At 43.3% G+C, this 27,937-nt stretch overlaps 1 protein-coding gene across 2 annotated transcripts in view; it reads right to left on the bottom strand.

The window, feature by feature from the left end:
* Positions 1-27,937, bottom strand: part of LOC109920692 (MICOS complex subunit mic25a-like) — a 419,169-nt gene that overhangs the window by 207,146 nt on the left and 184,086 nt on the right. For both annotated transcript variants that reach the window (XM_048606552.1, XM_048606553.1), the window contains exon 6: positions 5,222-5,292. In XM_048606552.1, coding sequence (XP_048462509.1) covers positions 5,222-5,292 — 71 coding nt within the window. The remainder of the gene's footprint in view (positions 1-5,221; positions 5,293-27,937) is intronic.

Here is a 27,937-nt window from a genome sequence, read left to right as displayed (position 1 = left end):
CATTTAAGAGGCATCTGGATGGTTACATGAATAGGGAGGGAATAGAAGGATACGGACCGAATAAGGGCAGAAGGTTTGTTTTTTAGTTTAGTCAGGGCATGATGATCGGCACAGGCTCGGAGGACCGAAGGACCTGATTCTGTGCTGTACTTCTCTTTTGTTCTTTATTACTCTGCTTTCACTTTAAGCTGTGCATTCATGTCATTGCACTTTTTTATTTTATGTTCTGCATTCAAGCCATTACCCTGCCCTTACTTTGAGCTGTGCATTCACGTCATGACTGACTTTGCTTTATGCTGTGCATTCGCCCCATTACTCTTACTTTACTTTATATAGTTGTTGCTCACAAAAGACGGTATTCCTTATTTCCACTGAATAAAACCATATTGGTTGCACAGAACAAAAGATTGTGTCACACTATGGCTAGGACAGAATTACACTGGTTATGTTGGAGTACAGTGTTCAATTCTCGGTACCATACTTTAAGAAGAAGGGCAAGGTATTTGTGAGGTTGCAGAGAAAATGTAATCAAATGTTGGCAAGGATGAAGGAATTCAGACATGTGGAGAAACTGAAGAATTTGATCCCGTCCTGCTTAAAGTAGAAAAGACAGAGGCATTTAAGATTATTAGCTATTATGTTAGAATAAATGAAGGGCATTGTTTCCAGGGGATAACTGGAAAATGCATATTTCATTCAAAAGTAACTTCTAGCTGAATGAATACTTGATGGAAAAATTATTTTGGAGCTGTAGGGACTAGCAGGGGGATAACACTGGTTGGATAATTCCATTAAAGAACTATTACAAGTCCGATGGGCCAAGTTCTTTGCTGTATTATTCTACTATAGCTCACCACGTTATAATAGAAGCAAAATACTGAAGATGCTGGAAATCTGAAATAAAAGCAGAAAATGCTGGAGAAACCCAGTGCATCTGGCATTATCTGTTGAGAGAGAAACCGAGTTAATGATTTGAGTCCCATATGGCTTTTCTTCAGAAATGAAAAGGGCTGAAAAATGCTGTATTTTCTACAGCTGACAGAGGAGCAGCACGAGCGAAAGGAACATCTATGATCAGTTCTGTTGCTTCACTTGCTCCTCCTGCCCTTCTTTTTAACAGCAAAAAAATCACTACTTTCCAATCCTTTTCAGTGCTGAAGAGGAGCTACATCAGGCTTGTAATCTTAACTCTGTTTCTCTTTCCCTCGGTGCTGCCGGACCTGCTGAGCTTCTCCAGTGGTCTCTGTGTTTGTTTTGAGGCTCCAAGTCATTTTGCCACAGTGGAAGTCCTGGCTGACATTCACTGTCTTCTCTTTGTCTATACCCAGTTTCCAAAAAAAAAATCACCTACATACTTTTACATGCTTTTAGGCACAGTAGACCTTTTCTTATCTAAATTCTGGCCCCATTCCCTTCCTCCCAGCGCAACAGAAATACTGTCTCATCACCACCTCTGGAAAATGCTTAAAGAAAATGTGGAAAACAGGACTAGAACACAAAGCAGCAATTAGTGCATAGAAATGGAAGTAGTAAAGATGACAGTGTACATCTTTCTGAAAGGCGGAAAATGGCATTTCCAATTAGCAGAACTCACCAGAAGTGGAACAAGAGGAAGATGAATGGGTACTTTAATTAAACTGAACAAAAAGGGAATAGTGAACAAGAGCTGAAGGTTAAACATCAGACACCCTGACTCTGATCTACAGAAGCAGACAAGTTAGAGACGGGTAGTTAAAGAGACAGGACTCCAAATGTGAGGAAAAGCAGTAGCCTAACTCACCTATAATTGACCAGCCTGTAGGATTTATTGAATAAAGTTCTTTCCACTGAAATTGGGTCTGTGGAGGTTACATAGAAAGCTGTTTTCTTTTTTCTTTTTATCAGGATTTGACAAATATAAATGTTCTAAAATTCCATCTGCTTCACATATGCTCCATTTACGGACCACAACTCAAGTATAAAGTTTTATTGAACACAGGCATGCACACAAGAAAGGAAAGTACAAAGGTGGCGCTGCCTTCACAGCATCTATTTAAAATTAAACTAACCCAATGCTGTTTAAAAAAATGGTTTGAAGTGTTATGGTCTGATTCACGTGACTGAATACCATCATATTAATACCCAGCTGCAATAGGCAGCTGACGAATATAATTGTTCGAACATTTCATTTCAACCTAGAATTATCAAGCTTTTACAGCATACAACCAGTCCATTTGTCCCAGCTGGAGGGTGCTGGGCTTTATGGTCCACACAACCTTCTTTATCTAACCCCATCAAGACATTCTTCCATTGTTTTCTCCCCTTGACATTTAACAACATTATCAATGCTGAGTCTCCCACTATCCTGAGGGTTACCATTGATCTGAAACTGATTCTATTGCCACAAAAACACTGGAGCCATAACAGCTGATCAGACACCAGGAATCCTGCAACTAATAACTCACGTCCGGATTCTCCAATGCCTGTCCACCGCCTATAATGGGCAAGTATACAGTGTGAGTGAGCTTCTTGAGTGTTTTTGGAGCTGCACAAATCCAGGCAAATGGGGAGCATCCCGTTACACCCTGACTTGTGCCTTGCAGATGGTGGACAGGATTTGGAGTCAGGAAGTGAGTTACTTGTTGAAGGATTCCTCGCCACTGACGTGTGTTGGGACCATCACTGTTTCTCTTTATTCTTCTCATTTTTAGTTTGGAACTGTGAGCTGAAGTGGAGAGTTGAACTTTTGACTTTGAGCAGCAGCTTGTCTTAAAAAAAGGGAAGAACAAATATATGGATTTGTTTATGGGAACTGGTCTGGAAAGGTAACTGCTGGTTAATTATTGTTCTACGAAAGCTGCAGACATTTTGGCACCTGAGATGTATTATGCACAAAAACTGGCAGCTGACTGCATGTTAAAAGGGTCAGTCAAAGGGAGAGAGTGCCGCCCAGTCAAACAAAGGGAATGTTAAAAAAAACAGAAAGAGAGACTAAAGACTGAAACAGTTTGGACTGGATTTTGGGCAGGTGGCATTGTGTCTACTGAATGGAGTTTTGGTCACAGTCTAGTTATTCACTAGTTATCGAATTGTTGAAAGTTCTGAGAAAAGAATCCCAGTCCGTAAGACAGATATAAATGTCTCCAGCAGCCTATGGAAGCTGTTTATATTGGCTGGTGACTTCAGAATTCAAGCAATATATACAGTGCCACATGTTGGTGAACAACTCATTATCTAAAGATCGCATAAAGGTTTAGCAACCGTCATTCAAATCTCCTTAAGTGAACTGGCCAGTTAGAACTTTTATTTTCTTTCAATTTATCCTTTAAGTTTCTGTGTTTGAGCAGGAATTATGATCAAAGAAGATTGGGCTTAAATCATGGACATTAATTAGATTATCTTATTGTTTAACTTTGATCTGCTGAAGTTACAGTATTAGTAATAAATTATTCATTTTTGTTTAAGCTATAAACTTGGTGTCTGATATCAATTATTCATAAAGTCTGCTTAGAAACGTTTGGGCAGTTTTGAGGGTCACCCAGCATTTTAATTTCATTGTGCTGAAATATCCTGTTTTAGCCCATGTGACTTGGCTTGGCTTGCTATCTCTCTGTCAGAATGCCTACTCTTGTAGCCACAGTGTTTAAATGCCTAGTCCAGTTCAAATTCCGGTAATGGTTACCACTACAATATTGATACACTTGGAACTTCATCACCATTCCTTCACTACTGCTGGGTCAAAAATCTGGAACTTCTTTCCTAACAGCACAGTTAGTGCCCATAGATTTGACAGTCTGATCTGCCTTTGTACAAGAAGTTGGCTAGGCACTATCTTGTCATGGGCAATTAGGGATGACCAACAAATACTGGTCTTGCCATCAAATGAATGTTTGGAAATCGAACTTCCCTTAAATGCATATATGTCAGCCACCTCAACTATTCCAAGTGTCAAGTTCCACATTCTAACCAGTCTCTGGGCAAAGGTTTCTCCCAAATGTTTTGAGTTTAACTACCAAATTTCTCCCCCTTTCTTTGTGTGAACGAGGGTATCTGCTGTATTTAGTCTCTAGACCTTTGCTGCCCTTTGTATGTGTGCTCAAGCAATGAGTACTTCTGCATGAAAACCAAAAGAACAGCAGATACTGTAAATCAGGAACAAAAACAGAAGTTGCTAGAAAAGCTCAGCAGAACTGGCATCATCTGTGAAGAAAAAAATCAGCGTTAATGTTTCGGGTCCAGAACTGTTCTGAGGAAGGGTCACTGGACCTGAAACATTAACTCTGATTTCTTCTTCACAGATGCTGCCAGAGCTGCTGAACTTTTCCAGCAACTTCTTTATGACTGCTTCTGCATCATTGGTGCATCACGTGCTGACACCAAGCACACTTCTTCATCCAACATCCTGGCATGTTGCCTTTCTAACAGGGATAAATGGACAACAAATTGAAGTGAGCATAATGATTCATTTATTGTCCTCTCCTAGCCCAAAGTTGCTCCCTGCTTTTGTAAAAATCTAGTCATGATCCAGCTGAAATCAGTTTTTAACATTGATCTCAAGAACATTGTCAGGACATTCCCAGTATGTACGACTTCAAATCAAGTTCTGTGGTGCTTTCCTCCACCAAGTCACTGGAAATGGTCAAAACCAAACTCAAAATCAAACTTTTTACATACATACTTTTTACAAACATTCCCAGAAGGTATTATTGTAGTTGTCATGTCTTGGGACTAGTAATTCAGAAGTTTGGACGAATGATCAGGCAATATGAGCTTAAATCCAACCATGGTAGTTTGAGTATTTTAATTCAGGTTTTAAAAATACAGAAACAAGAAAAACTGGCACAATCAAATTTGACATTGAAGCTGTGAAATTGTTTTAACGAACCAGCTAGTTTCTAATTGCAATTTAGGAGGTGAAACATGTCATCCTTACTTTGTCTGGTTCTATATGCATCTATAGACACATACCATAATGTTTGGCTCCTACATGCATTCTGAAGTGACCTGACCAGCCACTAAGGTGTGTGAAATTGCAGCAGCTTACGAAGACGTCATGCACCCCAAGGACTAATTAAAAAACGGTCAAGTCATGCCGAGTAATCCTGGCAGTTGCGTGGCATATTCCATGCCCAGGCAGCTGCCCACTAGTAGGTCCCTAACAAAATCAGCAATCCCAGATACTCTTCCTCTAACTCAGTGCAATATTTGGACTGTACAAACAGTCCACATTCAGGGTACTTACTTGACACGGACTTCTGCTATTGTTGCCGCTTCATTGAACTGTGCTGACGCAAGCTGGTAGTAGTCGTCATGCTGTAAGAAAGTTAATGCACTAGTTATTCTTTGGTTTATTGTATTAACAGGCAACATTGCATCACGTTTCATTGGAAATACAACCAATTCAATATCTCACTGAAACATCTTCCTTAGCCATTGGCTGTGAAAAATATCAACAAAACGAGGCTCACTAAGGTATAAATCGAGTCAAAGAAAACCCTAGGCCCTCTATATCATGGCACGCTAGCAGGAAACTTTGAGCAATCATAAAACATTAATTAACAAGTTAATAATGGGATTTTAAACTTAAGATTAAAGAAGCATTTTTCCTAACATTTTAACTATGGAAGTCTGTGAAACATACAATATTATATCCAACTTCTCAACCTCTCTCTTTGTCTGAGGTATGGTGGCCCTCAGGTTAAATCACCACCAGTCATCTCTCCAATGGGACAGCAGCCCATGGTCTGGTAAGACTATGGCAACTCACACACATATTGTATCCAGCTAATTGTGAGGAAAGATTATGAAAAGTTAGGACATTTTTATCTGAATGAAGACGTACCTAAGATAGTTTTTTGCTTTTCTGAGGTTGCTCAATTATGAATTCTCCTTCAATGCTCCTTCTCTCCCTTTGCTCCACTGGCTACATGAAAGGATAGGTAATGTGGGCCAAATGGTCTCTTTCTGTGCTATATTGTTCTATAATTTCAAATGGAAATGTTTATTTTAATCCAGAGAGTTATTACGAGTTGAACTACTACTGCAGGGAATGGGGCACAGGCACAAAACACTAAAGGCACATTTCAGGTCTGACATCAGAAAGCAGTTCCTCACATAGAGAGTGATCTGTGCCCACAATGGTATGGATCAGGTAACAGAGGCAAAAGAGTTCTGGAATTAACAAATATCCTTTAAAGAGTGGTGGGCAGAAAGGAGAAACTTCAATGACAACATGAGACAAATGAACCAAATGCCCCTTCTCTGTAGTCTTGTGTAGTCAGTGAGTAACTCCTGCACCCCTGTTAAATGGGGCTAACATCCTAAAGTCAGTCACTAAAACAAGGTAATCCTTGACCACAAGCACTACCTCAATGACTGCTCATTGCTTTTGATGGAGCCAAGACATGAGGTGAGAAACCCAGGTATACATATTCAATACTGCGAATGGCAGAAAAGAAATAGTGAATATAAACCAAAAGAACTGCAAATGCTGGAAATAAGACACAGAAACTGAAATTACTGGAAAAGCTCAGCAGGTCTGGCAGCATCTGTGGAGACAAATCAAAGTTAAAGTTTCGGGTTCAGTGACCCTTCCTCAGTCCAAAATGTTAACAGATGCTGCCAGGAAAGAAATGTTGGTCTTTGTGCGATGGCAGCTGCTACCTGCTGGGCATTTAATTTTGAGTAAAAGATACAATCCAGACACAGGATTTGAAATTAGCTTTTTTCAGGGGAACACTTCAAGAAAATATCAGCAAACCTTCTGTTCAAACACAATACTCTTTGAAAGCAGGTTCTATGGGTTAATTTAAAGCCCTCATGTTCTGGACAAAGGAACTTGCAACTAAAAATAATAGGGCAGTCTGGCTTTCTTTTTTCAACATTGTGATAATCAACACCACCACTAGTTCCTTTTTTTAAAAGTTGATTATTGGACCATCGATAAATCATAACCTGATCCTTAGTGAATAGTACAGAACTCTCAAGCTTGTGAGGAGCTTCCTTTGTCAGATGATGAAGTGGCCATCGTTGAATCTGGGATAAGCACTTCATCACCCAAGAAAAGAATCCTCTAAGGATTCCAAAACCTGGCATACACTTTTTAAAAGATGAAAATAAGGTATAAGCTTTAACATTACTTGAGGTTACTTAGGTAACACTATTTAAACTGCAGAAATGCATTGTTTATTTAGAAACTGCTAATACTGGTTTGAGTGGTATTGCTTTCACAATATGATCTTTACACAGATAAATGTCAAGGCTGATCAAGATATTGCATGCTGCAAAAGTCATGCTGTCCTAAGTTTAATCATTGCTATGAAAGCATTTTTTTTAATTGAAAGGTAGTGCTGTTTAAAGTGTTGGGCAAATAGGGAAGGAGGTCTGATTAGAACAGCCCCCAAGAGTGACGGAAAATAGAGTTTGATCATTCCAATAAGTACATCATCACAGAGGTAATGGCAGTCACATAATGTTAACTGTTACAAATGGTGGAGTAGCTCAACTTCCCAAACAAACAAAATTATTACATCAGATCTCTCCCCAGCAATCCAGGTCATCCTCCAGCCCTATACTCTGCCTGGAGTATGAATTCTAGATCACTGAATGCTCTCTTGTATTTATAGAATCCCTACAGTGTGGAAACAGGCCCTTAGGCCCAACAAGTCCACACCGACGCTTGGAGCATCCCATAGACCCATCCACCTATAACCCACCTAATCTGTTTCCCTGTTTATGGGAACTCTACATTCCTCTGAATCCAGCATCCTTCATCTCCCCATTTTTATTGCTTCACCTTCAGCTGTCCCCTGTGCCACAATCTCGTGAATTCCACTCTAATGGGTTCCTCCACCTCTCTTTATCTGCAGTCCTGAGGAAGAGTCACTCGACCTGAAATGTTAAGTCTGATTTCCCTCCACAGATGCTGCCAGACCTGCTGAGTTTTTCCAGCAAATTCTGTTTCTGAATCTAGCATCCATAGTTCTTTTGGTTTTTATTTGGATTTCCTTCTCCTTTTCCATGGACACTGAAGTCAATGGTCCAGCCTCAATTGCTTTTACATCCCTAGGTCTCCTCCCTTCTTGCAATCTATAAGCTTTTAATATCAAACTTGATGTCCCCTAAACTGTTTATCCATCTCGTCTTCCCTTCTACACTTTTAAACCCTTGCATCACTCGGCACTTTGAATTTCAGCCCTTAACGTGGTCTTGTCTAAACTGACATCCACATCAGACGTAAAAGTAAACAGTTCCCTTTTTGAGTTACAATTTCCCTTCTGCTGTTGTATTTACATTTATTGCAATAACTTAGCAACATGCGATCTTACTTCTAAATCTAAACTGGTAGTTGATTTTGAAAATATAAATGAAAACGAAAAGTTCAAAGAGGCCAGTGGGAAAATAATTATGCAATTTTACAAAAGTAAATTGGTGCCAGTAGATTCTCACAGAGCTTCTCATCTGTAGAAATATAATGTGATATTAAGCATTTAAAGAACTGCTGCAAAAGAAATGGGGAAAAAAATAATGGAGTGTTCATTAGCTCTTCTTCCCTTGAAGATCCATGGAAACCTACATTTAAAGGTGTCACAACATCAAGATGAGAAAGGTTATGCTTCTCATCAAGATTGTTCTTGTATTACCCAAAATCTCTGAGAAGAGCATGCAACTATTTTTAATGATGATAATTACATTTATATAACTCCTTGTTATAGTCAATGTGTTTTAGCAAAGCAGTACATTCTGAACTATCGATTCCTAGGAACAGCAAAGATGAAAAGTTCATTCGCCTTTGCTACTAGTTGAGAGCAGAATATTGGCCAGGATATTGGGTGCATTCACTGTTCTTCTTCAAATAATATTGATGAATCTTAAAACTGTGCAGAAACCAAGAGGCATAAAGACAGGTTTAACAGCAGATCTGAAGGATAGCATCTCCAAAATGCAACATTCCTTTAGGATGGCACTAGGCTAGCCAGGCACTCAAGTGTATACTGGATGTCCAATCCCTCTATATCTTTATTCCCCAACAGGATGAATCATAGAATCCCTACACTGAGGAAACAGGCTCTTCAGCCCAACAAGTCCACACCAACCCTCAGAGCATCCCACCCAGACCCATCCCCCTATAACCCACCTAATCTACACATCCCTGAACACCATGGGCAATTTAGCATGGTCAATCCACCTAGTCTGCACATCTTTGGACTGTGGGAGGAAACTGGAAAACCCGGAGGAAACCCACACAGACACGGGGAGAATGTGCAAACTCCACATAGACGGTTGCCTGAGGGTGGAATCGAACCTGGGTCCCTGGCACTGTGAGGCAGCAGTGATAAGCACTGAGCCACTGCGCTGCCCGATGGTCTGAGAGCTCTCGGCTTCTCCCTCAACCAGAGGCCTGAATAATCTACCACCACTCTCCTCCACTTGGCTGAACTCATTCTCTCGCTAAACAATTTCTCCTTTAATTCATCTCACTTCTGCCAAGTCAAGGAAGCGGTGATGGGCACCCGCATGAGTCCCGGTTATGCCTGCCTCTTTATGGGGTATGTGAACAATTCTTGTTCCAGTCCTACACTGGCCCCATACCACAACTCTTTCGTTGGTACATCAACAACGGTTTCAGTGCCACTTCATGCTCCCACTTGGACCTTGAAAAATTTGTTCATTTTGCCTTCAATTTCCACCCCTCTATAACATTCATATCGTCCATTTCAGACACTTCCCTTCCTTTCCCTGACCTCGCTGTCTCCATGTCGGGGAATAAACTATCCACTGCCATCCACTACAAAGCCACTGACTCCCATAGCTACCTTCACTTCAGCTCTTCACACCCCACGTCCTGCAAGAACTCCATCCCATTCTCCCAGTTCCTTCGCCTATGTCATATCTGTTTGGATGATGCCATCTTCCAAAACAGCGCTGCTGACATGACTTGCTTCTTCCATAACCATGGTTTCCCGCACACTGTGGCTGACAGGGCCCTCAACAGCATCTGACCTATCACCCATGCTCCTGCCCTTGCCCCTTTCCATCACTGACAACAGCATGATCGGGTCCCTCTTGTTCTCACTTTTCACTCCACCAGCCTCCACATTCAAAGGATCATTCTCCGTCATTTCAGACAACTCCAGCAGAACACCACCACCAAACACATCTTCCCTTCTCTCCCCCATCTGTATTTTGCAGGGATTGTTCCCTCCGAGGCACACTAGTCTGATTCCTCGACCACCAACATCAACACCCCTTCCCACAGCACCTTCCTATGTAACCGCAGAAAGAGCAACACCTGCCCCTTCACCTCTTCCCTGCTCACCATCTAAGGGCCTAAACAATTTTTCCAGGTAAAGCAGCATTTCACTTGTACCTCCTCCACTCTTGTGCACTGTATTCGCTACACCCAATGTGGCCTACTCTACACTGGAGAAACTAAATGCAGACTGGAGTGCGGAACATCTCCGGTCTGTTCTCAAGCATGACCCCTGACCTTTCCATAGCTGGTCATTTTAACACAGCATCCTGCTGGTGTGCCCACGTGTCTGTTTTCTGCATGCTGCAGTGCTCCAGTGAATCACAGCACAAACTGGAGGAACAACATCTGGTCTTCAGACAAGGCAGTTTACAGCCTTCTAGGCTTAATATTGAGTTCAACACCTTTAAATTGTGAACCAACTCCCATTCCTTCCCTTTCTTTAAGCTTTGCTCGGTCCATTCTCTTCACCATGTCCTCTCTCCCCTTCCCCCACCCCAGAGGGACTGTCTGTTCTTTCCATTCTGGCAGTTAGACACACCACTGTTCTGTCATTCTCACATTCTGATCAATTAATCTGAACTCTCAACATCCTTTCTCCCCCAGCACTCCAACTCCACTTCCCTCCCTCAACTATTCCATAAATGCTGCCCCCTCCACACCACTTTAGCTCTGATGAACAGTCATCTAGACTCAAACATTAGCTTGCTCTCTGTCTATGGACGCTGCCTGACCCACTGTGATCTCCAGCATTTTTTTGCTTTCAGTTCACTCAAGAGCATACTAATGTAGTATACTGATTGAGTTCTGGTGAAATGTCACTAGACTCGAAACATTAACTCTGCATTCTTCCCACAGATGCGGCCAGACCTGCTGAGTTTCTCCAGCAATTTCTGTTTTTGTTTCAGATCTCCAATATCCACAGTTCTTCATTTTATTTTACTCAAGTGTATAGAATTTTCATTCAACAGAACTAAGGCTGATGTGGTGTGAGTGGGCGATAATCTGGAAAATGGAGTGTAATGTGGGAAATGAAAAAGAAACACATTATATAAATGGTGAGAGATTGCAGGGCTCTGAAATGCAGAGGGAACTGGATGTCATAATTCATGAGTTGTAAAATAATAATATGCAGATCCAGCAAGTAGTTAGGAAAGTTAATTGAATGTTACAGTTTATTGTGAGGGGAACTGAATACAAAAGTATGAAGATTACGCTCAGCAGATCTGGCAGCATCTGTGAAGAAAAATTAGAGTTAATGTTTTGGATTCAGTGATCCTTCGTCAGAATGGGGTCACCAGACCCAAAACATTAAATCTGATTTTTCTTTGCAGATGCTGCCAGATCTGCTGAGATTTTCTAGCAACTTCTGTTTTTGTTCCTGATTTACAGCATCTGCAGTTCTTTCAGTTTTTATGAAGATTATGCTTCCCTTATAGAGGACATCGGTGAGATCATGTCTGGAATATTGTGTACTATATTGATCTCATTTCAGTAAGGATGTAAATGTGTTGAAACAGCTCAGAGAAGGTTTAGGAGACTAATACATGGAATGAGCAGGTTGTCTTATGAGGAAAAATTGGAGAGGCTAGGCTTGTAAACACTGAAGTATAGTAGAGTAAAGGGCAACTTGATTAAAACATATAACATTCTGAGGAATCTTAATAGGGTAGATTGAAGAGGATGTTTCTTCCTGTGGGATGTTCTAGAATTAGGGATCACTCTTTAAAAGGGGTCGTCCAATTAAGACAGAGATGAGAGGAATTTTTATTTCACAGGAGGCTGCAAGGCTTTGGACCTCTTCTTCAAAAGGCAGTGGAAGCAAAGTCTTTGAAGCTTTTTAAGGCAGAGATAGATAAATTCTTGATAAGCAGGGGGATGAAAGGTTAGCACTGATGGACAGGAATGTGTAGCAATCAAATCATATCTTATTGAACAGCAGGCTCAAGCAACCAAGTGGCTGACTCCTGTCCTAACTTAAATGCTCATTTGTACTCTACACTAATGAGATACAAACATTTATTATCCATTCAGTAAAAATAAAATCCTCCTAATATAATCATTTTAAAACTTAATTTTCACGAATGGAATTGATATCCTCTGATCCTAACAGCTTGACGTTTTAGTAATATTCTGGTTTTAACTTATCTAGAGTATTTAATATTTTATATACAATTTCTGCCTATTAACTACCTTCTCAGCAGAGCTTCAAGTTCTGTAATCTTTTCTTGTAGCTCAGGCCCTTTACATCAAATTATTCTTCTTGTCTTTCATTACATCCTTTCCAAAGATGGTACTTTATATTTTGTAACATTATGACAAGAACTGAATAAGTATATCATAAAGGTCAGGTATAGTACTGGAGGCTTGTGATCCATTGTTCAGGCTGCATAACCATCTTGTTGTATAGGTAATAAAAGAGGGGGATCATACTGGGTGGCACAATGGCTCAGTGGCACTGCTACCTCACAGCACCAGGAACCTGGGTTTGATTCCACCCTCGGGTGACTGTCTATTTGGAGTTTGCACATTCTCCCCATGTCTGCATGGGTTTCCTCCCACAATCAAAAGATGTGCAGGTTAGGTGGATTGGCCATGGGAAACAGGGTGGGTCTGGATGGGATGCTCTTTGGAGGATCGGTGTGGACTTAATGAGCCAAATGGCCTGCTTCCAAACTGTAGGGATTTTATAATTTAAAAATTAGCACTCCTAGTTAGTTTTCAAAACAGCAGAGAAGGTTAAGGGGATATTTGACAGAAATGTTCAAAATTAAAAAAAGATTTAAATAAACAAATGGGTAGAAAGTTGTTTTCACTGGCACAGGAGGTGAAAACTAGAAGAAATACCATTTATGCAAATTGCAAAGGAATCAGAAATGAGATGAGATTTCAAAAACAAATTTCAAAATAATATTAGCTAAATCATTGAAGGTGAAAAGTTTGAAAGGGTAAAAGGAAGCGAATGACAGATCAGACAATAGCACATAGGGCCAAGTGGCTTTGTTTTATGCTTGAATCTAGAATCTAGAATCTAAATCCTTCTGGAAACCATTAACTGCATTACTCAGTATAAAATTGCTCTAGCTTTGGTGTTGCACGTAAACTTGAGGAGCTAAGAAATGGATACAGTAGCCTGGTTATTTATGCAGATTAGGACCAAACAATGTCCAAACCATAACTTTCCATAGAAACTCCAACATTACCTAACTTCTAAATGATATCTCGGTGTATGCAGTGTATATATATCACACTGCTGGTGAGTAAACCAAGAAAGGCTGCAGTTTTCTTCAATGTTTAAACATAGGGGTGTGATTTATAACTCTAGTGGCTTCCTGGCTTTATACATTGCTCAGAGTGGCACAGTGCTTTACAGATCACAAGGGGTCAGGTTTCATTCACAGCCTGTATTAAGTCTGATGATCGTTAGTCAGCACAGCAGAGGAGACATGACAGCAGGTTACAGCACCCTTGGGCAACAAGAAGATAAAAGGAATAAACCAGAGTTCCAATCCTTGATCAAATGAATGATCTGTGCTAGAAAGTGAATGCATGGGAGAGGACAGAACTAAGTTCAGCTGTGAAGCCCCCAGATGATCAAATAACACATGCAACACATTCATGACTCAGACTGTGAAGAATAGCTAACTGAATGAGGCAATGTGTCTTTTGGTGCAACAGCAAATAGTAACCCAATGTGACCCAGCACTTTCAGAAGCACCACAGATTTGAGAAACAGTCCAAATCAGAATGTGTAACTCTAATTTATTTTCAATTGTTCACTTAAAACGCCAAGTACTTTGCTTCTTTTGAAGCTACAATGATGCTAATCAAGTGCCAAATTTATTAATTTGTTTCCCTTGTGTTTCGACTTGCTTTTCACTGTCTGTATTTCCCAGCTGGGACAGTCTTGATGTTACAGCAATTTTTTAAAGTATGCTGGCCTACAATCTCACTGCTAAAATGGAGATGCGACGCAAGTGGTTAGCAGGTGCCAAATGTCGCTTCTCTCTACCTTTCCCTCCTCCCTAACCAAAACTGGAGGCTTGCAGTGAAGTGCTCCATCTAGTGTTAATTCTATTTTAAAATAAAAGAACTGGTCACAGTCACTGGATCCTTCAATCTCAGCGAAGTCATGAAGCAAGGATCAGACATATGGCACACATTCCACCCAGTTCTCTCTTCCACTTACAACATACCAGTCAAAGGAATGTGGCTGGTCACTCTAACATTGCACATTGTTGGGGAAATTTGTTAATATTTTTGTGTGTAGACTGGTACAAGAGTTAATTATACTGATTCCTTTCGGATTTTTGGAATTAAATTGACACACTTATTAAAACGCTGCAAGGAGACTGACTTAGACCAGCTCGTCAGAAATTGGATTGGAAAGCTCAAAAATTTCCCAACTTTTAAATGAGAACAAAGAATATCAGAAAGAAGGAAAAAGCAGGGCAGGGAACATCTGTGAAAATCAGAGGTATAGAGTGACTTGGGTATTCCAGTGCATGAGATAAAAAAAAAGGTTAGCATACAGGAACAGCACATAGTTAAGAAGGCTAATTGGATGCTACCTTTTATTACAATAGAACTTGAACATAAAAATAAGGACGTTATGTTTCAGTTGTACAGAGCATTGGCGTGACCACATCTCAAATACCATGTGCAGTTTTGGTCTCCTTATTTAAGGGAAGATGTAAATGTGTTGAAGGTCGTTGGGAGTGCTTAGCACTGCTGCCTCACAGTGCCAGGGACCCAGGTTTGATTCCAGCCTTGGTGTGCAGTCTGCACATTCTCCCTGTGGCTGTGTGGCTTTCCTTCCACAGTCCAAAGATGTACAGTTTGGTTGGTTTTGCCATGCTAAATTGCTCATGGTGTCCAGTGATGTGTAGACTTGGTGGGTTACCATGGGAAATGCAGGGATACAGGAATGTGGTGAGTTTGGGTGGGATGCTCTTCCGAGGGTCAGTATGGCCTCAATGGGCCAAATGGCCTACCCTCACACTGTAGGGATTCTATGATTGATTGATTTGTTGTTTTGCATGCTATACAGGCAGATCGTACCATTCAAAGTGCATCATGGTACCAGTACAGAGTGCTCAATTCAGTGTTACAGCCAAAGTGAAGGTGGAAAGAGAGAGAGAGAGATCAACATTAGCATTTGAGAGGTCCATTCAAAAGTCTGATAACAGCGAAGAAGCTGTTGTTGAATTTGTTCATATGTGTATTCAAACTTTTATATCTTCTGCCTGACAGAAGAGGGTGGAAGAGAGTATAACTGGGCTGGGGAGGGGTCTTCGATTATGTTGGTTGCTTTCCTGAGGCAGTGGGAAGTATAGATGGAGTCAATGGTTGGGAGGCTAGTTTACGTGATGGATTGGGCTGTGTCCACGACTCTTTGTAGTTTATTGTGCTCTTGGGAGCTGCAGATGCCATATCACGCTGTCATGCATCCAGATAGGATGCTTTCTATGCTGCATCTATAAAAATTGGTAAGAATCTTTGGGGACGTACCAAATTTCCTTAACCTCCTAAGAAATGTTGTTGTGCTTTCTTGACCATCATGTCAATGTGGGACAGATTGTTGGTGATCATCATTCCGAGGAACTTGACATTCTCAAACGTCACCACCTCAGCACCATTGATGCAAGCAGGAGCGTGTCCTCCACTCCGCTTCCTGAAGTCAATGACAAGCACCTTCATTTTGCTGATGTTGATGGAGAGATTGTTGTTCTATGTTCTGTTGTTGACTTTAAACCACGCTGCCAGCACTCAATCTCTTTCCTGCAGTCTGTCTCGTTGTTGTTTGAGATCTGACCAACAAAGGTGGTGTCATCAGCAAACTTGTAAATGGAGTAAGGCCTGTAATTGGTCACATAGCTGTAAGTGTATGAGGAGTATAGCAGGGGGCTGAGAATGCAGGTGAGTTTGTTTTGAATTATGATGTTGAAGGCAGAGCTGTAGTCAATAAGTAGGAGCCTAACATAGGCATCCTTGTCACAAAAACAGAAATTGCTGGAAAAGCTCAACATGTCTTGGAGCGTGTGTGAAGACAAATCAGAGTTAATGTTTCGGGTCCAGTGACCCTTCCTCAAAACTGATGGTAGCTAGGAAAAGCTACCTAGCTACCATCAGTTCTGAGGAAAGGTCACTGGACCTGCAAGATTAACTCTGATTTCTCTCCACTCATGCTCCCAGACTTGCTGAGCTTTTCCAGCAATTTCTGTTTTTGTTTCTGATTTACAGCATCCACAATTTTTTTCCGATTTTTAGTAAGTATCCTTATTATCCAGATGTTCCCGGGATGAGCGTAGGGCCAGGGAGATGGCGTCTGCTGTGAACCTGTTGCACCGGTCAGTGAACTGCAAAGGATCAATGCAATTTGGTAGGCTGGAGTTGATGTGAGCCATGGCTACTGAAGTCTGTAAACAGTACTGGCATACTCATTTAGGTTGGCCACTCAGTTCTTGAATATGGATAAGTCTATCAACTCTAAGTAGGTCCGAAGAAGCCCTTTGATTGCCTCAGAACAATACACTACTCTCTGTACTGGGTCCTCATGCTTCAATTTCTCCTTGTAAGGCAGGGGGAGAAGCACAGCATTGTGATCTAACTTTCCAAAATGCAGATGGGGGTGGAGCAGTAGGCAACTTTGGTGGTTGTATAGCAATGGTCAAGGATGCTCAGACCTCTGCTGGGACAGGAGACATTTTGATGGCATTTTGGTAGCCTGTTCTTGAAGTTGGCCTGGTTGAAGTCAGCAGCTACGATGAACAAAGCCCTAAGGTTTTCTGTCTCAAGACTGTTTGTTGCATCATATATTTTGTCAAGAGCACTCTTCACTTCCGCATAGGGCAGGTTGCAGACCGCTGTCAGGATGGTGGAGGTGAACTTGCATGGCAGGTAGTAGGGACGGCACTTTACTGTAAGGTATTCTAGGTCCGGGGAGCAGTAACTCGCCAGGATTACCACATCTGAGTGCTAGGGGGTGTTGATTAGGAGGCAGACCCCATCACCCCTTGCCTTGCCCAAGGACATCCAGCAGTCCATTCAGTGAACTGAGAAACCCTCGGGTGTAAGGCAGAGTCAGGTGTGGAGGTTTACTAGATTAGTACCTGGAATGAACAGATTGTCTTATGAGGAAAGATTAAATTTGTTTCCATCAGGATTTAGAAGACTGAGGAATGACTTAATTCAAGTATAGAACATCCTGAATGTTCTTGACAAGGTGAATGAGGAAAGGCTTTTCCCTCTCATGGGGTAATTAGGGGGCACTGTTTTATAATTAGGGGGCCATCGTTTTTAGTCAGAGACAAGAATTCTTTTCTCTCAGAGGGTTGTGCGGCGTTGTAACTCTGTGCCTTAAAAGGTGGTGGGGTAGAGCCATTAAATATTTTTGAGGCAGAGGTATTGGCAAGGAAATGAAAGGTTATTGGAGTTAGAGAGGAAGGTGGATTTCAAAACATGAAGAGATCTGTCACGATCTTACTGAATGGCAGAGCAGGCCTGAGGGGTCAATTTCTGCTCCTACTTTTGTACGCTCAGTCCATTATATCCATCCCTGCAAAAGGCCAAACCAACAGAGAATGTCACGTACATTCCCGTGCTTTCTGTAAATCTGCAGAAGAGAACGTAGGAAATAAGTTCCAAACGTTCTCTGATCTAATCTATTTTTGACAAATAAATTACGAATAGCTGTCAGACGATACAACAAATCTTACAAATTGTACATTTCTTTACACACAATTTTCATATTTTTCACCCCACTAAGTAAATCCCTGGAGAGACCAGGAACAAAGTACTATGGGGAGAGAGCCACACATAATTCCAGCACTGTTACAGTTAGTATACAGTAATGAGTTCCAGCAGCTTTGGACTGAGGTGCTTTTACAGTTTTAAGACAATTGAATCTGTTGCTAGACTTAGAAATTGTGCAGGTTTCTGAAATTAGAAGAGTACTTGTACATTTATCATCCAGTATAATGCTGACTTTTGAAAAAGACAAATCTACATTAACAATTTACAATGAGGTTTATTATAAGTGCACATAGAATTACTGAATGCCAACTGTGCACCTTGAAAAACAGTCTTCAGATCAAATTAACTCTCATTACATTTTTTATTAGCATCTCTTATTTGGGTAGAATTGCGGTTCTTATAAGTGTAGGTTATTCAAACAAACGTCTTGCAGAAGCACAGACAAACTCTTGGCATTACTAAAATCCAGCTTCCTGGGAAGTCATGCAATAGTTCTCCTGACTGCTGCATTTGGCAAATTCGCTTACAAATGTGGAATTGAGCCATGTGGAAATGTAGAAAGTCCCAGGTTCAACAAGCATTGTTTCTTTCTTCAAAGAAGTTCTTTGATCTAGTGATTTCTGCCAACATTTTACGTTTCTGGTTCAGATTTCCAGCGCCTGCCAGTAATTTAGTTTTGTCAACAATTACACATCTATCCAGTACATTGCACATCTCAAAATATCAAGAGGACCTTCCAGAAGTGGTAGAAATTGAGCAACATGTAAGACAGTATGGTCGAAGAGGAGAAGTTCTGAAGAAGGACATTGAGAGTTAACAGCTTGAAGAGGTCTAGGGGCAGAGTTCCAGCTTTAATTCTGGGTCACTGCAGTATTAAATGATCTCAGCAAGGGCAGGAGCTGGTGGACTCAAACAGCGACAGGAACTCTCTGCTCTGGAGAAAGCAGTTCCTTCCATGATCACAGTTCCTAGCAACTTGATTTATCCAGGTTAAATAGAAGGAGGAACTTAACCTTTACTGACAATATTCTCCAGAATGTGGGAAGAAAGTTCATGATTGGACATTCGTAAATGGGCAGTAGATGGTGTGAGATCGACGGCTGTGGATGGTTTTGAGTCACTCCGGATTTTGTTAAATTTTTATTAAGTCATTGCTTTCAAGAGGGGAGAGGAACTGAATTGATGGGAGAGGGACTGAATTGATAGGTGTGCAACATCAACAACAGGGTAGCAATTTTTTGGATGATTCGTAATGACGGATCTGAAGACAGTATATAGAAAACAACTGAATTATTCCACCAGAACTGGTTCAATAGCAACCAGTCTTTCTTGCGGAGAAAGAACATAACTAGCACAGACACTCTCTTGCAGTACTCAAAAGAGAGGGAAAGCCTATGTTGCAGAACAGAATAGCTGACGTATTCATTCCCCTAGATCCAATGTGCTGCTTCTTCAGTTCCACTAAAAATGTAGCCTAAACCTTAGCCGTGCAGCAATCTTTAACGGGGATACAAGCTAATAATACATTTTGCTGATTCGACAAATGAACCACCAAGATTCCCAGTCCAAGATTTCATTAGTGAAGTTCCTACAATGAAGGCTCATTAATAAGACTGTGCAACCTGCCTCCGTATGTACAGATGCAGTACATGAATTTCTAGGTCAGCTCTCGACAATATATTAGCATTTGAAAAGGATGGTCAGAAGGATCATGAATTTAGCAGAGGCAACTATTTGCTTTGTGTCACTTATGTGTATTTTTGTTCGTTGAATAAATCATAATACAAATGCTGCACAATATGACAGAAGCCGGATCTGCATGAGTGATTTTCGTAGCCAGGGAGTTGTTGCTGTCACGTATGATGACATGGACGTGCGTGGCCACTATTTATGGAATACCGTGTTCAATTTTGGCTTCCGCTTCAGAAGAAAGATTTGCAAACATCAGAGGAAGTCAGGTGTCAGGTGTGTGTGTGTGTCTGTGTGTGTGTGGGGTGGGGGGGGGGGGGGGGGTTGGTGAACAGAAGACATTGAAAGCAGCACTGTATGTGCGTGGTCAGATTATCACCAAGGTGCCATGGTGGCACAGTGGTTAGCACTGCTAACTCAGAGCGCCAGGGACCCAGTTTTTATTCCACCAATGGGTGGCTGTCTGTGTGCAGCTTGCACATTCTCCCCGTGTCTGAGTGGTTTTCGCTGAGTACTCTGGTTTCCTCCAAAGATATGCAGGTTATGTGGATTGACCAAGCTAAATTGCCCCGCAGTGTTCAGGGATGTGCAGGTTAGGTGGATTAGCCATGGGAAATGCGGGTTACGGGGATGGGATGGATTTAGGTGGGATGCTGTTCAGAGGGTCAGTGCAGACTCAATTATTCAAATGGGCCCTTCTGCACTGTAGGGATTTATGATTCTAAGTTAATAACAACATACCTGAAAAATATAGGACTTGTTTGAAATGATGCCGTCCTACAGACTGTAAAAGAAGCAAAGGTGCAACTATTTGAACAGACTCAAACAACACCTCATGTTCAATTTTATTAATTCAGCTCCCTCATACCTTGGAATTCTGCATTTCCAAAATGCATTCACTCTGATAGCAACATGGTAATACTTCTGGAAGGAGAGGACCATTTACACATCTAGTTTAACCTTCTTAATTCCCACATCAGTTTCTTTATTGTGTTCCTGGAGCTAATAGCTCAGTTTTTCCTTCTTATTTAGGAAGTCGCCTTTCTATTCTTAAATAAAATCAGATGAAGCAACGTATGTAACTGAATTAACATTTTAGGTCAATGATGATTCATCAGAACATGCGATCAACTTGAACAGTTTTTCTCCGTGCAGATTTTTCCTGACCTGAGTACTCCCAGCATTTTCTTTTTTTATTTCAGATTTTCAGCATCTCTGGCATTTTTTACATTGACATTACAGCTCTTTTTAAACCATGCTAATGGTTTTCTGTTCCACCAGAAGCAGGGTGATTTCCAATATGAAGTAAGATACAGGGCTATTAGTTTCAGAATCATAAGTTGGAAACTGGCAGTACATTTAGAACTTACTTTCCAAAATATTTTCAAATGTGACCTAATTTTAACATTTGGAAATGAACATGACTCCAGATGCCAAGCAAAACAACTTCCTTTGATGATGCACCTCTGACTGAAAAACTGTTATCTAAGTTTCCTGTTTCTTCTAAGCATTCAGGCATTCCTTAGCATTCAAAAGCATGTGATGCATGGAAAAATATTATCTGAATCCAAATTATTCATATCCTGAAAACTTTAACAAGATCTCCCGAGTATTCGCCAGACCACCTCTCAACTCAGCAATCCTCCTCCTCAATTCAAATTAAAAGATAATCTTTCCTCAAAAGTCAACCAGCAAAGGAACTGGATGTGCTTTGAGAGCAGTAATAGATCAGAATTAGTTAACAATTTCACAGAAACATAAAATTTTGAAAATGCTAGACATGCTGGATGAAGGGATGATGCTTCTTCTGGTGAGGGGGGATCCAGACCAAGAGATCATAGTCTTTGGATAAACAGGAAGCCATTTCGGGGTGAGATGAGGGGAAATTTCTTCACGCAAAGGGTGGTGACTCTGTGGAATTCTCTACCACAAATGGCTGTGGAAGCCAAGTCAGTGAATATACTAAAGAAAGATGTCTGGAGGCCAAAGGTGTCAAGGGGTATGGTGAGAGACAGCAGGGTCATTTTGACCAGTGACTCAATGGGCTGAATAACCTACTCCTGCTCCTATTTTGTATGTGCTCAATCTTACTTTTTTTTAACTAAGCTTGACTCAATTGAGTTTTTTTTTGGAGGGTTTCTCACCACATGGCATAACTAAATTTCTCACCATATCTTACTATCTCGCCTCAATAAATGCTTACCTTACCCCAATGGCACCCCACTTGCCACAGCCACATCCTATTAGGTGCCAGTCCCAGAAGATCTTGCCCTGGATATCTGTCAAAAGGCCAGCAGCCCTCGCTCCTGCACCTTATTTAAAAGGACACTGTGAGCCCAGGCGATCACTAACATTCCAAAGCTGCCTTGCTCAGTGACGGATGTTCATTCAGAAGATGTTGGAGAAGAGGAAATTGCACCTCAAGTCTCCAAAAGGGACCTAATGGTCCTGGTGGACAGGTGGTGCAAAGGTCCTCCTTTACCCAGAGGACCAACAGAGAAGGCCATAACACCAGACCATGTTAGCCTGGCCTGAGATTGCCAACTGGGTCAGTGCAGTCTCCACAGTCCAGTGGAGTGGCCAGCAGTTCCACAAGAAGGTCAACAACCTTCTGCCAGGTTAAGTGTCACGCTGTTCAATCTGCTATTCACTCTGTCTCTGCTTCTGCACCCATCTCCCACCCAGGTTTGTGCTGCTATTTTTAACTGTTATTGCAACATCTTCCATTACTCACTTATTCTCCTTAACGCCCTCAACTGCACTAACCCTGAGGGTCTCTGGATGCCAACTCATTCACCCAGTGCACCTCACCACCATTCCCCCACTAGGACCTGCGCCATATACTTTCATCTCACTCAATCCCTCCCCTTCTCTCGTTCCAGAAGACAGGCCACGATAGGTGGAGGATGACCAACATTAGGCTCCTCACTCACTATGAGAAGAAACTAATGTCCCTTACAGGAGAAGACCAGAAAAGATTATATTCTATTCTTCATTCCACTGCAAATCCCACATTAACCCCGCTGTCAGTGTCATTCACTGCACAGTTCTAATCACTGGCCACAAAACCTTCTCGTCTTTGTCCCCTGTGGGTACCAGCAGGATATCCATTGCCCCAACAGGGAAATGGACTGCTCCACCAAACAGCATCTTCGTGAGCACTGGGGAAGACCATACAGAGGCCTCACAGGAAAGTGTTGGCAAAGCTACCTCCTACACCCCAACCCGCTCAGATACTGACACCTTGGCTGGAAAGACACCTTTAGAAGTTTGGGAGCACAAACTGATGAGCACCTCACTGCGACATCTTGCAGCTAACCCAGGAAGAAACACCTCAGGCTACTGGCACTGAGGTACTGTCAAAGACCAGGCACAGGACCCTGTGGTGTCAGCAACCAGGGACTTCAGCCTCGTGTTGGGAGAGGAACAGCAGCAGCAGACAGGTGTGTGGGAGGCAATGGATTTCATTGCACAAAGGCAGCGGGAGTGCAGTTACACTTTTGGGACCCAGCTGCCTCAAGTAGATGATCACCCGGCCGTTGAGTCTCAATAATTAACTGCTCTCTCGCTGCCTCAGTGCCATGAAGGCCATGGGCTGTTTAGTGGTTGCCATGGACAGTCAGGTCACGCACCCTCAGGGTCTGCTAAGGATGTGCACACACCTGCATTCTATTGGCCTAGTCACTGATGCAGGACTGAAGCATGTGGACAGGGAACCTAGCATGCGTTTCAGGTGCCCAGTCCTCACATGGAGATAGGATGCAGCCAGAGGCTGCCCTGCCAGAGAGGGAACCACATAAAGGCCCTGCAGAGATATCCTCTCAGGGCACTTCACAGGTGGCCAGACCCTCTATCTCAAACCCGCCTACCCCCCTCCAGCCATTGGAAATTCAAGCAGAGAAGACAGATCCGCCTGCCTCGGCAAGAAGCCCCTCAGTATGCCCAGACCATCCAAAGACAAATGCCCCCTGGGCTGCCTGACCAAAACTCCAAGGCCAAAGAGCTCCAATGCGGAGCAGGCTCCCTCCACCCAAGCTGCAGAGCCTGGGACAACACTAAGACTTAGATAGGTGGAAAGAAGGAGAAAATCATTTTTGAAGGCACTTTAGTGGCATGGGTGACAATGCATTGTATATTATGCAGCATATTTGAGTAAATTTAAAATATTGCACCACACCTGTTTGTTTGAGTCTCCGTGTAGCCCTGAATGTAACTGTGCCAGCATGATGCCTAACTATTTCCACACAGGATGTTCCATGGATCAATGTCTATGTTGAGCTATGTGGAAGCAAGATGAACAAGGCATAAGTAGATTAATTGGCTCTGCTTGCACCATTGCCCTGCTTGGTCAAATATCCCTATTCTTTCCCTGACCAGTGTGTCACTGTGAATGAAGTGCTTAGTGATGAGTGGGGAAGGGAGGTGTACAGCAAGCAGGGAGCCTATGCATTATGATTGCCAGATGTTAGAGACCTCACAGGTCTGTATCCTGTGCAGTGCATGAGTCAATGTGTAATGTTCCTGCTCTCTAAAGGGCCTTACATCAGTGGGTCTTGCATCCCCTCCCTCACAGATTTGACAATTAACCCAGATAACACAGTGGGGAGCTGGAGGAACACAGCAGGCCAGGCAGCATCAGATGAACAGGAAAGCTGACGTTTCAGGTCAGGACCCTTCTTCAGAAATGGGGGAGGGAGCTCTGAAATAAATAGAAAGGAGGGGTGGGACTGGGGAAGGTAGGTGGGATAGTGATAGGTGAGTGCAGGTAGGCAGTGGTGGGGATTGGTCAGTGAGGTGAGAGGAGCGGACAGGTGGGAGAGAAGACAGACAGATCAAGGGGGCGGGCATGAGAGGGGCTGGGGAAGGTAGGTGAAATAGCGATAGGTGAATGCAGGTAGGCAGTGGTGGGGATTGGTCAGTGAGGTGGGAGGAGCGCATAGGTGGGAGAGAAGACGGACAGGTCAAGGAGGCAGGGATGAGAGGGAGGGTTGGTTATGGGAAGAGGCTGGGGGTGAGGAGATTTTGAAACTGGTAAAGTCCACATTGAGACCATTGGGTTGTATGCTCCCAAGGCGGAATATGAGGTGCTGCTCCTCCAGTTTCCAGGTAGCATCGTTGTGACACTGGAAGAGGCCCAGGATGGACATGTCGTCCAGGGAGTGGGAGGGGTAAATGAAGTGGTTCGCGACTGGAAGGTGCTGTCGTTTGTCACGAACCAAGCACAAGTGCTCTACAAAGCAGTCTCTGAGCCTCCACTTGGTTTCCCTGATGTAAAGGAGACCACATCGGGAGCAGCAGATGCAATATACCACATTTGCAGATGTGCAGTGAACATTTGTCTGATGTGGAAGGTTTTTTTGTGTCCTTGGATGGAGGTGAGGGGGGAGGTGTAGGGGCAGGTGTAGCACTTCCTGCGGTTGCAGGGAAAGGTGCCAGGGGTGGTGGGGCTAGTGGGCAGTGTGGAGCGGACGAGGAAGTCGCAGAGAGAACGGTCCCTACGGAAGGCAGATAGGGTTGGGGAGGGAAATATATCCCTGGTTGTGGGGTCAGATTGCAGGTGGCGGATATGGTGGAGAATGATATATTGAATCCTAGGTTAGTGGGGTGATATGTGAGGACAAGGGGAATTCTGTCTTTGTTTTTGTTGCGAGGAGGGGATGTGAGGACAGAGGAGCAGGAAACGCAGGAGATGCGGTTGACAACGTTCTCGACCACTGAATGGGGGAAGTTGCGGTCCTTGAAATATGAGGATATCTGGGATGTTCGGGAATGGAATGCCTTATCTTGGGAACAGATGCGGCGGAGGAATTAGGAGTAGGGAATCGCATTCTTGCAGCAAGGTGGGCGAGAGGAGGAGTATTCTAGGTAGCTGTGGGAGATGGTGAGCTTGAAATAGCTATCAGTTTTGAGGAGGTTACCAGAGATGGAGACAGAGAGGTCCAGGAAGGAGAGAGAGGTATCAGAGATGGTCCAGGTGAACTTGAGGTTGGGGTGACAAGTGTTAGTAAAATGGATGAACCGTTCGAGCTCCATGTGGGAGCACGAGGCAATGCCGATACAGTCATCGATGGAGCGGAGGAAGAGGTGGGGAATAGTGCCAGTGTAGCTTCGGAAGCTCCTTCATCTCCTCCCACTTCCTACAGACTATGGGGGTGGCCATGGGTACCCGAATGGGCCCAAGCTATGCCTGTCTCTTCATAGGCTATGTGGAACAGTTCCTCTTCCGCAGCTACACTGGCACTATCCCCCACCTCTCCTTCCGCTACATCGATGACAGTATCGGTACCACCTCGTGCTCCCACGAGGAGCTCGAACAGTTCAATGTGGACTTTACTAGTTTGAAAATCTCCCCACCCCCGCCCTCATCCCATGACCAACCTTCCCTCTCATCCCCACCTCCTTGACCTGTCCGTCTTCTCTCCCACCTGTCTCCCTCTCATCCCTGCCTCCTTGACCTGTCTGTCTTCTCTCCCACCTATCCAATCCTCCCACCTCACTGACCAATCCCCACCGTTGATTACCTGCACTCACCTATCACTATCCCACCTACCTTCCACAGTCCCACCCCTCCTCTCTCTATTTATTTCAGAGCACCCTTCCCCCTCCCCCATTTCTGAAGAAAAGGTCCCGACCCGAAACACCAGTTTTCCTGCTCATCTGATGCTGCCTGGCCTGCTGTGTTCCTCCAGCTCCACACTGTGTCAGCTGAATACAGTCCTACTGCTCAAAAACACTGCTCTCTCAGTTTTTTCAGGACAAACTGAGGTTTTGAAAGCACCCCAAGCGATGAGGATGATAAATACTCTTTGGATGAAGTTGGATTCAGGGTATGGCTTTACAACAAACACTAAGCTGACCTGATATCCCAGTGAATTCATCCAATGAGTGGCTGAGCCAGAGGCAGCAGGAAGTTTGATCTGCTGTGTCTGCTCGATCATCAGTTCTCAGCAGTTGTCAGCTCAGGTCCTGCTCCACACCTCTGGACCAGGAAGGGAGAAACTGAAAAGGATTCAGAAGAGTTATCCATTGCTGGAAAGGGCTTATGCGTCTATTGGACTTGACTGCAATGACCCTTACAATAACTGGCTGACACCTGATGTTGAGACTCCATTCTGACAAATAGTGACCTGCACTCGTTTGCGACAAATGAAAACACCTTCTAGTCGCGAACCACTTCAACTCCCCCTCCCACTCCCTGGACGACTCCCTGGACGACATGTCCATCCTGGGCCTCCTCCAGTGTCACAATGACACCACCCGGAAACTGGAGGAGCAGCACCTCATATTCCGCCTTGGGAGCCTACAACCCAATGGTCTCAACGTCGACTTTACTAGCTTCAAAAGCTCCCCACCCCTGGCCTCATTACATAACCAACCCTCCCTTTCATCCCCGCCTCCTTGACCTGTCCGTCTTCTCTCCTACCCATCTCCCTCTCAGCCCCGCCTCCTTGACCTAGCCATCTTCTCTCCCACCTATCCGCTCCTCCCACCTCACTAACCAACCCCCACCACCGCCTACCTGCAATCACCTATCATCATCCCACCTACCTTCCCCAGCCCCAACCCTCCTCTCTCTATTTATTTCAGAGCTCCCTCCCCCCTCCCCCATTTCTGAAGAAGGGTCCCGACCCAAAACGTCAGCTTTCCTGCTCCTCTGATGCTGTGTTCCTCCAGCTCCACACTGTGTTATCTCTGACTCCAGCATCGGCAGTTCCTACTATCTCTCAGACAATTGACCTGTCCACTCTGGGTGTGATCACAATCATTTTCTTCCCTATTGCTCACTTTTGATTTCTAGTATGGCAAATGGCAATAGTGAATGCTCTTCAGGCCTTGGCTTCCAGTTTCACCTCTAAGTGTCAGTGAACCCCCAAGCATCCAGATTCCCTTCCCATGAACTCCATAGGTTTCACACCTCCCCACCTCCCCAACTACATATATACATTAGTATGTATTTGCCTAACATTCTGACCCCAACTCCTGATATGTGGCCATCTAGTTGTGGTGACACACTGACCCCTGTGAACCCCCTTGACTTGAAGCCAGAGTTCTGCTGACTGTGGATGAACTCCCTCCCACATTACCCACTTCCCATCCATGCTTTATCGTATTCCCGCCTTATAAATACAGTTGCCCCCTTCAGGATTATCATCCCACCTTCCCCTCCAGCCTGCATCCCCCAACTTCCACAAATACATTCCTGAGTCTTCTCCAAGAAGGGGACTCCTTCGTCACCCACCTTTGTTTCTGTAAATGGATCCA

This window comes from Rhincodon typus, chromosome 16, assembly GCF_021869965.1.
Source record: "Rhincodon typus isolate 14 chromosome 16, sRhiTyp1.1, whole genome shotgun sequence".
NCBI classification, from domain to species: domain Eukaryota; kingdom Metazoa; phylum Chordata; class Chondrichthyes; order Orectolobiformes; family Rhincodontidae; genus Rhincodon; species Rhincodon typus.
The sequence above is the reverse complement of the archived record's forward strand: the minus strand, read 5'-3'. Positions and strand labels throughout refer to the sequence as shown.